Source organism: Mastomys coucha, unplaced genomic scaffold (assembly GCF_008632895.1).
Source record: "Mastomys coucha isolate ucsf_1 unplaced genomic scaffold, UCSF_Mcou_1 pScaffold12, whole genome shotgun sequence".
NCBI classification, from domain to species: domain Eukaryota; kingdom Metazoa; phylum Chordata; class Mammalia; order Rodentia; family Muridae; genus Mastomys; species Mastomys coucha.
The window spans coordinates 89,607,544-89,621,950 of NW_022196894.1; the positions used below are offsets into that span (position 1 = coordinate 89,607,544).

The window sequence follows — 14,407 nt, forward strand, 5'->3', positions numbered from 1 at the left end:
GTGCGAATGTGCATGTATGAGTGTGTATGAGTGTATGTGAGTGTGAGTGTGTAAGAGTGTGTGATTGTGTGTGAGTGTGTGTGAGTGTGTGTGTAAGAGTGTGTGATTGTGTGTGTGTATGTGCGTGAGTATGTGAGTGTGTGAGTATGTGTGTGTGTGTATGTGCGTGAGTATGTGAGAGTGTGTGTGAGTGTGTGTGAGTGTGTGTGTGTGTATGTGAGTGTGTGTGTCGTATGTCGAGATAACTGTCTGCTTTCTGAACGCCTTTGTTTTCTTCACCTGTAGATCTTTCAGAAACCCCTGACGGAGTCTGAGCTGCTGACAGAAAAAGAGGTTGCTATGATTTTTGTTAACTGGAAGGAGCTGATTATGTGTAATATCAAATTGCTGAAGTAAGCTTTTCCCCTCTAACCGCAGATGCTGCCCCTCTGTGGCATGTGCACCAGCACCTCTGTGTGGTCTCTCTCTGTGTCCCTCACGCATGCCACTCCATGTTTCTTTCTTTTCCTGCCCAACTCCCACCCGCCATCCATTGCCATCCTCCTCCTGTGCTCTTGTTCCTTCTGGAAATGCGCTGTGGATTTCTCACATTGGAGAGTGAATTGCGAGTGGACACAGGTTCCTGTCCTGACTGTAGTTTCAGAATTTGCTGAGCTGGGACAATTCTGGCTCTATCCTTGGGGGTGGGCAGTTCCAGCCCCAGGGACTAGCCTTAGACCTGAATTCCCAGCAGTGGCTGTCTGTCTCTGGAGAGTGTAAGAGTGTGGGATGGCTCTCCACCAACAATGCAGAGTATCTCAGGAGGGTCCCTACAGCTGCCTGAGGCCACTTATGCCTCTTGCCTGTTTAGTCTGCAGAGGTTGTACAAGGCCAGAGCTAAGGGATCCAGGTTAGACCTTACCTCTTTGAACCTCAGTTTCCCCAACTATACCCTTAGAGGATTGAATTGAACTATAAATGGACCGCAAAGATCGCCTCAATTCATTAAAAAACAAAGCAATCAGCATATCAAATCTGTCACAAGGCCCTAAGTGTGATGTCCCTTACTAGAAAGCAGACTAAAATCTGGTCCCCAGGGCGTAGGGCGTGGCAGTTGTGGGTAAGAGCCACCCTTTCTCTGGCTGAGCATTCTGGACAGGATCTACATGCTCCCATTCACTCCTGGTCTCTATCTTTGGGTCACTGGGAAGCTGCCATGTTCTAAACCAGGTCCATGTGTACTTGTAAAGCAGCCTCGGGTCCCTTAGTCAGGTTCCTTAGGCACAGGCAAGGATGTGGAGCCAGGAGAAGTGAACATGGAGCCGTAGGCATGGGCTCTCCCCCCTCCGTGCCTAGGCTCATGCTCTACAGGCTGTCTGTGTATCTGTGGGATACCAGACTCTTGGACTCTCACCTCACTGGCCTCTGTGCCCTCATCTGTAAAATAGCAGTTTTGTTACTCTTTTTTCTATGACTATAACAACTACCCCTCCACCCCCAGCCCCACCCTCCCACCACCCCCCTACCCCCACCCAGGCTACCCTCTCCATCAATAACAACAAAAAAAAAATGTTTCTTTCGGCCTCCAGGCTGTAGCTGAAGGTCTCGTGGCAGATAATAGCTTGACAGGTGCTAGGAGGGTCGGGGGAGAGGATTAAGGAAGGGGTCACGTGGAAAGCCAGGAAACCAGAGATTTGGAGGTTGGTCTGACTTGGGGTTTTTTTATTTTTTTTCTCGAGACAGGGTCCCAATCTGTTACTGTGTAGACCAGGCTGGCCTCGAACTCACAGAGATCTTCCTGATTCTGCCTCCTGAGTGCTGGGATTAAAGGCATGTACTGCAGCACCCAGCCTCTGGCTTGTTCTTTTATAACAGCTTGCTCTAAACAGAATAAACCACACATGTTACTGGACAGTTGCCGTGGAGGTGGAAAGGTGTGAGATGTGTCTGTTGTCCTTAAGTGTCCCTTAGAAGACTAATATCGCTCAACAGGATGTTAATCAGTGCTGGCCATTGGATTTCCCAACTTTCCCCTCCTTAACACACACACACACACACACACACACTCCTGCTCTAGTCTTGAAGAGACTGCCCTTTGCCAGGGCTGGTCTGTGTGCCCTCCTCTGTTAGCTCTGACCTGCTCCATTGCCCTGAGGTAAGAACTGTGAATAATATTGACAGCTGGAACATCTAAGAGAGGTGGGGGGACTTACTTCAAGTCACACAGACGATAGACTTCACTGGGCATGACGCCCAGACTCAGGGACTTTCACTCAGATCTATCTTCCCTCACATAAAGTGTCAGTGTCCTGTTTTTCTAGCATCTTTAACCCTTTTCACAGCAACTACCTCACTTTTTTGTTATAGCAGCTAGATCAGTCATGACCAAAGCAATTTGGAGAGGAAAGGGTTTATTTGGCATATGGTTCCATATTGCTGTTCGCCATTGAAGAACATCCGGACAGGAAGTCAAGCAGGGCAGGAACCTGGAGGCAGGAGCCAATGTAGAGGTCGTGGAGGGATGCTGCTTACCGGCTTGCTCCTTATAGCCTGCTCAGCTGTCTTTCTTACAGAATCCTGGACCACCAGCCCAGGGATGGCCCCACTCACAATGGGTTGGACCCTCCACCATAGATCACTAGATCTTTGTGATCACTAGATCACAAAGATCACATAGATCTTTTTTTGTTTGGTTGGTTTTTGTTTTTTGTTTTTTCGAGACAGGGTTTCTCTGTGTAGCTCTGGCTGTCCTGGAACCCACTCTGTCGACCAGGCTGGCCTCGAACTCAGAAATCCACCTGCCTCTGCCTCCCAAGTGCTGGGATTAAAGGCGTGCGCCACCACCGCCTGGCTGGAGGCATTTTCTTAATTGAGGTTCTGCTTCTCTGACGCCTTCACCTGTGTCAAGGAGGCGTAGATCTAGACAGCACAGTTATCCTGAATCCAGAATCTGATAAGATCCTATTGCTGACAACAACACATAACATTAGCCAGGCGGTCTGGTCTACAGCGCGAGTTCTTCCAGAGCTATACAGAGAAACCCTGTCTCAAAAAACAAAACAAAATGAAACAAAAAAACCAACAGATAACATCATGGAGGAATGAAGCCAGTGCTGACCTAAAAGCTTCACAGCTGCTAGCGTTCTTGGTGCTAGAAAAGTCTGTGTGTGATGGTGTCTGGGGGGAAGCAGTCGACAGTCTTACCCAGCCTGGAACCCCGGGAGCTATAATAATCACTAGCCTGCATAAGAAAGTGCTCCGCGCTTCGGGAGCATTAATGGGTTCTAGGACTCTGCTGTCACTGTCTGCTCAGCCTGCGGACATCAGATCAAACCCTTAGTGAACCATCTGTGACTGTTCTCAGCTGGCTGCTCCCCATGTGGATCAAGGCCTCTCATGTGCGGATCTTTCTATGAGGTGGCAGCTCCTCAGAGGGCCCAGTCCTCTAGAGGCTGTGGTTGCAACAACCCACTTACTGGATCACCTTCTATTTTATAAATCTGCCTGGGCATTAGAACATTCTAGAAAGAGATTCTCAACTGAACCTAGCAAGTGTTAGCCAGGCCATGACTTCAAGCTGGCTTCCTGGTTAGACAATTTGATTCTATCATGGTGATAGAGCAGATTATCAGAACGCAGGGGCTGACTTAACACCCTCGAGATACTGAGCTTTGTGCCCCAGGCTCACCTTTTCCCCTCTCCCCCCATCATTTAAAGAGGAGGGCACTGGTAAAAGACTTTTTATAATCCTTCCAGAGGAGCTGCCTTCGGAAACGATGGACTGAGGATTGTAACATGCTCCTACATTAACTGCCAGTGGCTAATGCTGGAGCAAAGTTCCACGCGGTCTCTCTGTGGAACCTGGGCTGTCCTGAGAACACCCAGTAGCTGCCTTTCTCACACCAAGCTGCCCAATGGGAACGTGCCCTAGAAGGGAAATCGGTGCTCGCTCATGTGACTTACTATCTCCCAGGTTCCTTCCCTGGCTTTCCCAGGACAATGAACCTCTCATTAGCTGAAAAAGAAAATATGGGAGAAAGTAAAACAAATGGCTTGAAGATTTTAAAGCTGGAGACCTGCATGGTGGAACCTCCTCGAGACTGATTAGCCTTACCCACACCTCATGTTTTCTCCAATGTGACCATGAAAGTAGTTATGGGACACCATAGGGATGCCTCCATAGGACTCCTCCATAGGATACCTCCATAGGACACCTCCATAGGCACTCCTCCATAGGACACCTCCATAGGCACTCCTCCATAGGATACCTCCATAGGACACCTCCATAGGGACACCTCCATAGGGACACCTCCATAGGGACACCTCCATAGGGCTCCTCCATAGGACACCTCCATAGGACACCTCCATAGGGACACCTCCATAGGGATGCCTACATAGGACACCTCCATAGGGATGCCTACATAGGACACCTCCATAGGGACTCCTCCATTGGGACACCTCCATAGGCATTCTTCCATTGGGACACCTCCATAGGGACTCCTCCATAGGGACACCTCCATAGGACTCTTTCATAGGGACCCCTCCATTGGACTCCTTCATAGGGATGCCTACATAGGACACCTCCATAGGGACTCCTCCTTAGGATACCTCCATAGGGATACCTCCATAGGGATGCCTCTATAGGGACACCTCCATAGGACTCCTCCATGGGGATACTTCCACAGGGACAACTCCATAGGGACACCTAGCCTTGTCCTGAAATCATGTAGTACACCATCCACCCACACACCTGCCCACTGATTCACCTTCTTGTGATCAGGGCAGGTGAACAGGTGCAGTCTCACCCCAGCAGGACGTTGCTATCTTTGCCATGGAGAAGTTGAGCTGTGTACTGGTCAGGATGCACACTTAGATTTGGAAGGATGGACTCTCCACCCTGGCTGCCATGGCTCTGCACACTGCACACAGCAGGTAGACCCAGCATCAGACACTGCCTGTCCACACATCAGCTTTTTCCAGCCTCCAGGATAGGAATTGTTTTTATTTCATAATCATTTATTTACCTAGTCGGCTTTAAGTTAAGACACATCAATGAAGCCGTAGACAGAAGAAATACTTCAGATGATTATTTTTGTCTGACACTGGGAAACATGATGAGATTATGGCAACGGATTTGAAAGCTTGCCTCTCCTTCTATTGCTGACATAACTTCCTTCAGAGGATGAGGGTTCCAGAAATGGGCTCAATGCTCAGACTGAACCAGCCTTGGACTATTACCATAGATAATGCAGTGGGACAGCAACACAGGGATCCTCTGAGGTATTAAAGAAAGACATGGCAAACAGCCATCTCGCTGGACAAAACTGTCCAGGCCATCCCTCTCTGTAGTGCTAGATGTGTCTCCCAAATAACTCTAGTGGCTCTCCTCCGATCTGTGCCTCTAACACCCATTCGGTTTCTCTGCAACCTGCAAGTGTGGGGTATTGTCAGGTGATGACAGTGGGCAACTTACCTCCCATGCTTCTGTGCAGAGCGCTAAGAGTCCGCAAGAAGATGTCTGGGGAGAAGATGCCGGTGAAGATGATCGGTGACATCCTGAGCGCCCAGCTGCCACACATGCAGCCTTATATTCGCTTCTGCAGCTGCCAGCTCAATGGGGCTGCCCTCATCCAGCAGAAGACGGATGAAGCTCCAGACTTCAAGGAGTTCGTCAAAGTAAGGAGGCCAGGGGTTCAGGGTGAGCCTGGGGACTCTCTCCAGAGTGCTTTCCTGAGATGTGAGGAGCTCATCAAAGTCCAGAAGCATCTTTCACTAGTGGCCTCCAGGGATGGATAGAAGTCCTCAATGGTGCTGAACTGGCAGGTGTGGGTCTCACCAGAGGGATGTGCTTGGACAGGAGAGCCATCCAGGATCCAAAAGCTTTGAAATAGCTTCAGAGATATGCTCTCTATGCGTTTGTGGCATTTCTGAGAGGTCAGTCTAAATCCTTGATTTCATTTTCTTGGCTCATGCACACAGGGGCCTACCTGTTCAGGTAGCAAAAACGTTGCCTTTCAGGCACAGAGGGAACACCCAGGGCTGCCATGGCCCCTGGGTTCCTGTTTTAGCTTGCTTATTGTTACTGTGATAAAATCACTCTGACCAAAGACAACTTGGGGGAAGTCAAGTTTATCTGGCTTACAGGTTCTAATCTATCATAGAGGGGAATAGGGCAGGAGCTCAAGGTTGGGATCTGGAGGCAGAGACTGAAGCAGAGATCCTAGAGGAAATGCTCCTTATTGGCTTGCCCTTACGTCAGCCACCTTTCTTAGACAGTCCTGGCTTACCTGCTGAGGACTTATGCTACCCAGAGGGTGCCCAGCCCTTCCTACATCAATTAGTAAAGTAAAAAACACTCCCCACAGACAAGTCTGATGAGACAGTCCCTCAGCTGAGGGTCCCTTTCCCAGGTGTGTCAAGCTTAGACATCATAACCCCTTTCCCAAAGGAAAATCATGGGCATCCCATGGGATTCGGTATAAGATGCCACAGCCCTGCTGTACGGCTGGTGGGGTCTAAAGAGCCACATCCACCAGGGGACATTTGTGGAGGTGGTGTCAAGGTAGCTAGGGGCCTCTGCCCTGGGCTAGCAGCCCTGGCACTTGGTGTTCTCAGAGTGAGTCCTTGCTAGTCACAACAGGCACTAAACAGCACTTACAAAAGAAAACAGGAAGAATAAAATAACTCGAAGTCAATTATATATCTTTTGTTGAAGGGCATGACTCTGTGCCTCAGGCTCTTGGGGGTGGCCATCCTCACCTCAGGAGTCATGACAGTGAGGTTTCTCTAGCATCTTCTTGGTCAGAGCCTCCCATAAGTACAGTGCTCTTTGCACTGCTCTGATGTTTCTCTGCATTGAGGGCTTTGCTATGCTAGCCAATGAATGAGGGGGCTGAGACATTTGTGGTGGGAAAGAAGGCTGAGAAGTGACCGAGGCTGAGACAGAGACAGAGGGCAGTGCCAGGCTGCCAGCACCACAGGCTGCTGTAACTTCAGCCAAGAGCTCAGATCCTGGGCATGGGCAAGAGTCTTTCCCTGTTTCAACTTGGGACAGGCTGATGGAATCCCAGGTCGGGGGCTTGTGGTCCCTCCCCCTCCTTCTTTTCACTAGTCCTACTTCACTTGCCTCCTGTGTCTCCAAGCTGGTGGTATCCACAGGTTGACATCAGGGCCAGGGGCTGATGGTTTGGGTGTCAGAACTCCAGATGCCTGTGCCTAAACCAGCATTAACCTGGACCCCACTCTTTATGGGTGGGAGGTAAGGATCTTTTCTTGCGTCAGAAGGACTCCTATCCACTGGCACGGTTAATAGATCGATAAGAGTGGTTGGGAGGATGGCTCAGGTAAGACACTTGCTGATCAAGCATAAAGACCAACGTTCGAATCCCAGAACCTACAGGAAAAGTAGGAGAGAGCCAGCTCTGTGTGCACCCACCCCCATGCATAAACACATCCACACGTGCACACACACATGTACATACGTGTACACACACATAAATACTAAATACACGCTTACTTCAAACACTGTAAGAGGAAAGACACCAAGAGCCACTGGCAAAGACAAAGTGGCGGAGACTGGAGTCTTATCCCTCAGGTCTCAGCTCCGGGATGCAGCCCTGCCTGGAGTCACTGAAGCCTGTGCAGGCTACACCCTGAATTAGAATGTTAGTCCTTCTGCTTCTCTGGCACTTAGTGGGATTTTTAGTCTCATTGAATAGTCTTTTGACTCTTGTGGGCCCCTGGCATATCATGAAGGTTTTCAGACATCTGGAAGGAATTCTGAAGCAGAGTCTGCAGGCAGGGTGCAGGCAGGTGGTATCCACAGGCAGGGTACAGGCAGGTGGCACCCACAGGCACGGTACGGGTAGGTGGTATCCAGGGCCCCATCCTCCCTCTGCGTGCCACCTCAGCCTGGATTGTGACAGCTAGACAAGGCCTTCCCACTCCAGACAGCTCAGCTACTCTCCAGTTGGATGGGTGATAATCAGGGAGTCCTAAATGAAAAAAAACCTAATGTCACTGGCTTTGTATTTTGCAGATTTCTGAAGCACATTAAAAAACTATCTCCTCTTTCAGAGACTGGCAATGGACCCTCGGTGCAAAGGAATGCCACTGTCCAGCTTTATACTGAAACCCATGCAGCGTGTCACACGATACCCACTGATCATTAAAAATGTAAGTATGGCCCCTGTGCCTTCTCAAGCAGAGGAAGGCTGGGGGTGGCCAGAGGTGGCTGGAGGCAGGGACAGAGTCCCCAGCCAGTGCACCTGGGAGCTGACATGTGGAAGTCATGTGCCCATATGGTGCTGAAGCCATCTGCTTGGTAACTGAGAGGGAAAAGAATGTTTTGCATGAAAAAGACTAATAAGACACAGCCTTCAGATGGCAACCAAGTGGTTTCGAAGCCAGGGAATGAGAGATTTGTTCTTGATGCTTCTCCAGAGCTGGCATGGTGCCTGTGTGCAGAATTTAGAGCAACACACACACACACACACACACACACACACACACACACACAGGGGGGGGTGTTGGGAGGGGGTCAGAGAGAAGCACAGTCCCTACCACTGTCTTAGAAAGGCTGTTCCTTGATGCTCCTCTCTGTACCAGATACCTGGTTTTCTCCTGTCCTTTCAAGAAAGCTAGTTCCAGAGAAAATAGAACGAATGTTTCCGTGTCCATACCTGGAAAGGAGCAAGTGGTTCAGCTGCCCTCTGAGCCTTAGAGCTAGAGAAAAAGGGACGCCTGGAAGTAAAAATCCGCTCCTTTATCTAAGAATGGTATTCAGAAACCTAGCTATTGGTGCAGATGTGCTCATGGCTACTCTGGGATGTGAGTGCCTGCCCCCTCACACACACACACACGCACACGCACACACACACGCACACACATGCACACACGCACACACGCACACATACATAGGTGCACACAGAGTATATGAACTTGATCAGACTCCTCTTGTGTAACCAATTCCCCCCCCAGCCCCCTACATAAGCCTCACCCTGACCCAGCTCCACCCAACACCATACAGTGACTGATTCCCTGAATTCATTAATTTCTGAAGTGTCTTCCCTTTTTAACTTCTATATTTAATTATGTGCTGACTCTGGAAACAAACCTTTGTAGTGAGTTTAACCAACAGGGTTAAAACGAAAAACCAAGAACCAAGAGGCATAAATATTTAGAAGGAAAACAAAAACTAATGTTTTTGTTTAATGTTTTGTTTAATGTGTAAACAAATGTTTTTTAAACATTTATTTATTTTATGTATATGAGTACACACTGTAGCTGTATAGATAGCTGTGAGCCTTCATCTGGTTTTTAGGACCTCTGCTTGCTCCCATTGGCCTCGCTCGGCCCCACTTGCTCAGTCCTTGCTCGCTCTGGCCCAAAGATTTATTTATTATTATAATTAAGTACACTGTAGCTGTCTTCAGAGAGCACCAGAAGAGGGCGTCAGATCTCATTACAGGTAGATTTGAACTCATGACCTTCAGAAGAGCAGTCAGTGCTCTTACCTGCTGAGCCATCTCTCCAGCCCCACAAACTAGCATTATTAGAACACAGTTCTTGTTCCATGGAGCATCTAAGGGAAAGCTGAGAGCTGATAACTGAACACAGATTGGGAAAAACTAAGCTTTTTAAGGACTTATTTGTATTTGCTGTGTGGAGTTCTGCCTGCATGTGTGTCCGCATACCTGGTGCCCTCAGAGGCCAGAAGAGGGCATTGGATGCCCTGGAACTAGAGTCACAGATGGTAGAGCTGGCATGTAAGTGCTAGGAATCCAGAGGTAATCATGGTACACATGAGACAATCAGAGGACAGTTCTCTCCTTCCACCATGGGCTCTATGGGTTGAACTCAGTTTTCATGGTTGCATGGTGCATGCCTGGCACCATGGTTGCATGGCACATGCCTGGCACCATGGTTGCGTGGCACATGTCTGGCACCATGGTTGCATGGCGCATGCCTGGCACCATGGTTGCATGGCACATGCCTGGCACCATGGTTGCATGGCACATGCCTGGCACCATGGTTAGATGGTACATGTTTTCACCTGGTGAGTCAGCCATCTTCCTGACCTCAAACCTAGATCATACAGAACACATAGAAAAATGTATTCGGAGGCTGGGGCTTGGCCAGTGGAGTGCATGGGATGTCAGTATCGACGTAAAAAGTGGGCATGGTGGTATACTCCAGCACTGGGAGGCAGAGATGGAGGAAATCCTAGCTACCCTCACCTGATTGGTGAGCCCTGGGTGCCATCAAAACATTCTGTCTCACGAACAAGGAAGATGGCTCCTGAGAGATGACAGCTGAGGGTGCCCTCTGGCCTCCACTCATGCACACACATACATACACATGTGTCTTAGTTAAGGTTTTGCTGCTGTGAACAGACACCATGACCAAGGCAACTCTTCTAAAGATAACATTTAATTGGGGCTGGCTTACAGGTTCAAAGGTTCAGTCCATTATCATCAAGGTGGGAACATGGCAGCAGCCAGGCAGGCATGGTGCAGGCAGAACTGAGGGTACATCTTCATCTGAAGGCTGCTAGTGGAAGACTCACTTCCAGGCAGCTAGGACTAGGGTATTTTAGCCCATACCCATACAGTGACACACCCACTCCAACAAGGCCACACCTCCTAATAGTGCCATTCCCTGGCCTGAGCATATTCAAACCATCACATGTCCCCACGCATACACAGAACATACATATTTGTCCAGGGGAACCATCCTGATTGAATTCCAGGATGCACAGGTGCCTGTAGCTCTGTATGCTCTTAGGGCACATGAGTACATGGTGTTTGGCACCTATCCTACTCCACCCCAAGGTGCCCTGCCTTCTCCTACACCTTCACTCCCAAGTTAGTGGGATACTGTTCAGTTCCAACACCAGGATTTCATCCTTGAGCCAGGGAAGAGCAACCGCTGGCTGCCAGCAGGGATGCCTGGCTAGTCCCCCTGGTCTCTGGCTTGAGTTGCTTGTTCTGTGAAATAGGATGAAGATTTTTGAAGAGAAACTGAGTCCCTTCTATTGCACTGTTCTGCATGCTACCTAAGATCTGGAATGTTTGTGTGTGTGGCTTAGTGTCCATGCTAGGAGCCACCACTCTGCAGGGCAGATTATACAGAAGTTGTGCTGGGACAGTCAAGGGTTTGTGATTGGGCTAAAGGTTCAAGGGCAAGGTCACTCAATGCCCTCTGTATTAGTCAGGGTTTCTATTCCTGCACAACATCATGACCAAGAAGCAAGTTGGGGAGGAAAGGGTTTATTCAGCTTACTTCCACATGGCTGTTCATCACCAAAGGAAGTCAGGACTGGAACTCAAGCAGGTCAGGAAGCAGGAGCTGATGCAGAGGCCATGGAGGGATGTTCTTTACTGGCTTGCTTCTCCTGGCTTGCTCAGCCTGCTCTCCTATAGAGCCCAAGACCTCCAGCCCAGGGATGGCACCACCCACAAGGGGCCCTACCCCCTTGGTCACTAATTGAGAAAATGCCCCACAGCTGGACCTCATGAAGGCACTTCCCCAACTGAAGCTCCCTTCTGTGATAGCTCCAGCCTGTGTCAAGTTGGCACACAAAACTGGCCAGTACACCCTCCCAAAGCAAGTGTTGCCCTCACTGAGCCTCAGGCTGCTCACTGCTGCCAACAAACGGTGCCCATGACTCCCTAGACCACGGCTACGGTGGGAACCATGGAGGAAAACACTCACTATGGTCTCCATGACAGTGGGCCCAGGTCCATCTACACTGAGGAAAGTGTCCTCAAGAGACTGTCGTCTTCTGTACAGATCCTAGAAAACACTCCTGAAAACCACCCCGACCACAGCCACCTGAAGCATGCCCTGGAGAAGGCAGAGGAGCTGTGCTCCCAGGTGAACGAGGGAGTTCGAGAGAAGGAGAACTCAGACCGGCTGGAGTGGATCCAAGCCCATGTGCAGTGTGAAGGCCTTTCCGAGGTAGCCACCTACTGGGCGGGACCCAGACCACTCGAGTTTGAGTGCTGTTGGCAGCCAGCACAGAAGGGATGAGGCAGGTCTCTCACTTCCTTCTCCAGCTATGGTTTACTCTCCTAGCAGGGTGTCTCTCCTGATCCTTAATACAACCCATGAGCATTTTTTGTTTCAATTATATTATTTCCCATTGCCAAAAATTTATTTTTTCAAATGTCCTGGTATCCTTTTTGTGTCTGTTCAAATGTTCATACTTCTTCCTCTTCCCCTTCCTTCCTCCTCTTCTCTTTTTCCTTCTCTTCCCCCTCCTCTTCCCCCTCCTTCTCTTCTAGCATACTTTAAACATATTCATGTGTATTTTAACATGTGATAGTTCCAGTACCTGAGGTCATGGGTCATATTCTTCTGTCGGTTGTTTCTGCTAGCTCACACCCCTCATGCCTTATTTTTCTGTATGTACAATGATCTTTTTCTGCAATAGCCACCAACCCTCTTACGTGCTGGTTAAGTACTATTTTACTGAGCTACACTCTCAGCTCCTGTATTATGATTTCTTTATACCTCGAGTGCTTTTTGAAGCTCCCCCTGTGTGTGTCTTCACTGTTTGAACTTGCATTTTCCCTGAACAGATTGCTACCCGGGCCACCCCAAGTTATATTTAGCGGGAGTTTGAGGGTCATATCACATGAGTGAATTACAGTGGTGGTCACAGGGTGGGGACAGCATATTCGCCTCCACACAAAGAAGCCAAAGCCAGCGAAGTCTCCTTGCTTTTCTTTCTGGAGAGTCACCCTGCTGAGTCCAGCACTTCAGCCTAGAGTTCATCTGTCTTTACTCTGCCACACAGTGGGGCTCAGTGTCATCAGGTCCAAAGGGCATTCAGGGATGACACTGCCCTTGACGTTTGATCTTCTAATAACCTCATTTTCATTTTGGTTTGAAGATCTGCACATTTATTCTTAGTTTATTTTTTTATACCAGCTTGCATTTTTAAAGTGTTTTATTTTTATTTTTATTTTTTTTGTTTTTTTGTTTTTTCGAGACAGGGTTTTTCTGTGTAGCCCTGGCTGTCCTGGAACTCACTCAGCCTGAGTTTCAGGCTGACCTTAAACTCAGAAATCTGCCTGCCTCTGCCTCCTCTCAAGTGCTGGTATTAAAGGCATGCACTACCACTGCCTGGCTAAAAGTGTTTTATATTTTGCTCCTGTTTTTTTTTTTTTGTTTTTTGTTTTTAAAAACGTTGTGTTGGTGAGTCCTCTGGCTTCTCTCACACAGGTCATTTACTTACTGTGTCTCAACCTCCACTCTCATTCTTTCTGCCTGTGTTTTCTTTGTACACAAGTACACAGTACAGATACATATGTGAACACACATGCATGCATGTCTATATGTGATAGCTAGAGTTTTCCAAAACACCCAGGCAGAATGTGTTTCTCTCATCTTTCTTGCCTATGGTTTCTCCCCCTCTTCTAAATCCCAAGGGCACTTCCTGCATGGAGACCGCCTGCGACCTCCCCGCCCCAGCCTCATCTCAGCGCCCTGAGTAGAGCAAAATCCAAGAAGGAAGGCTTGAGAATTTAGCCAAGACTAATCTGGGTACCCGGAACCCCAGAACCTTGCCTTTGCTTTCTTTGCTCCAGAAGCTGCTGCCGGGAGCCCTTAGAGCCTTTCTCGGTTTGCATGTGGGCTTCGGTCCTGCTAGGGTACAGCCTAAGAGTCTGATGGACCCCCACAGAGCAACAGCACATCTCGCCTTCTTCCTGTCTGGTTGTCTTTTCCAGCAACTGGTGTTCAATTCGGTGACCAACTGCTTGGGACCACGCAAGTTTCTGCACAGCGGGAAGCTCTACAAGGCCAAGAGCAACAAAGAGCTGTACGGCTTCCTCTTCAACGACTTCCTTCTGCTGACCCAAATCACAAAGCCCTTAGGTTCTTCCGGCACCGACAAAGTCTTCAGCCCCAAATCTAACCTGCAGTATAAAATGTACAAAACGGTAAGGTTTATGGAGCTCGTGGAAAAAGGAGTCTCCAAAAGAAGTCCGTTTCACAACGGTTTGGGTCTACAGTGTGGCGAGAGCAAAGGGGAGGAGCTAAAATAGGAAAAGGGGAGAGCCAAGATAGAGTAAGGGTAAGGAGAGGAGCTAGGTTAGAGTAAAGGGAGGAGCTAAAATACGGCAAGAGGAGGAACCAAGATAGAGTAAGGGGAGGAGCTAAGATAAAGTCCAACAGGCAGAGTAGAGGATTGTCCATGTCCCACCTTGGTTCCCAGTAACACACAATCCTATTGGAGGACCCCCACTTCTCACATGACAAAAACATGCACTATTCCATGAGCAGGCATCATGGCCAGTCCGAGCACCCAAGCACCACTGCTCCTTCCACTCTGCTCCAGATGCCTTGACACACTCTCACAGTGGCCTGAAGCATCTATGGCCTTCCCTATCGCCACCAATGTGTGTGTGGAAGTTTTTTT

The 14,407-nt window shown here is 49.0% G+C and overlaps 1 protein-coding gene across 4 annotated transcripts in view; it reads left to right on the forward strand.

Annotated features, from left to right (window-relative positions):
* Nucleotides 1-14,407, forward strand: part of Itsn1 (intersectin 1) — a 183,907-nt gene that overhangs the window by 162,646 nt on the left and 6,854 nt on the right. For all 4 annotated transcript variants that reach the window (XM_031364396.1, XM_031364398.1, XM_031364397.1 and 1 more), the window contains 5 exons: nucleotides 286-392; nucleotides 5,472-5,655; nucleotides 8,056-8,154; nucleotides 11,773-11,940; nucleotides 13,716-13,928. In XM_031364396.1, coding sequence (XP_031220256.1) covers nucleotides 286-392; nucleotides 5,472-5,655; nucleotides 8,056-8,154; nucleotides 11,773-11,940; nucleotides 13,716-13,928 — 771 coding nt within the window. The remainder of the gene's footprint in view (nucleotides 1-285; nucleotides 393-5,471; nucleotides 5,656-8,055; nucleotides 8,155-11,772; nucleotides 11,941-13,715; nucleotides 13,929-14,407) is intronic.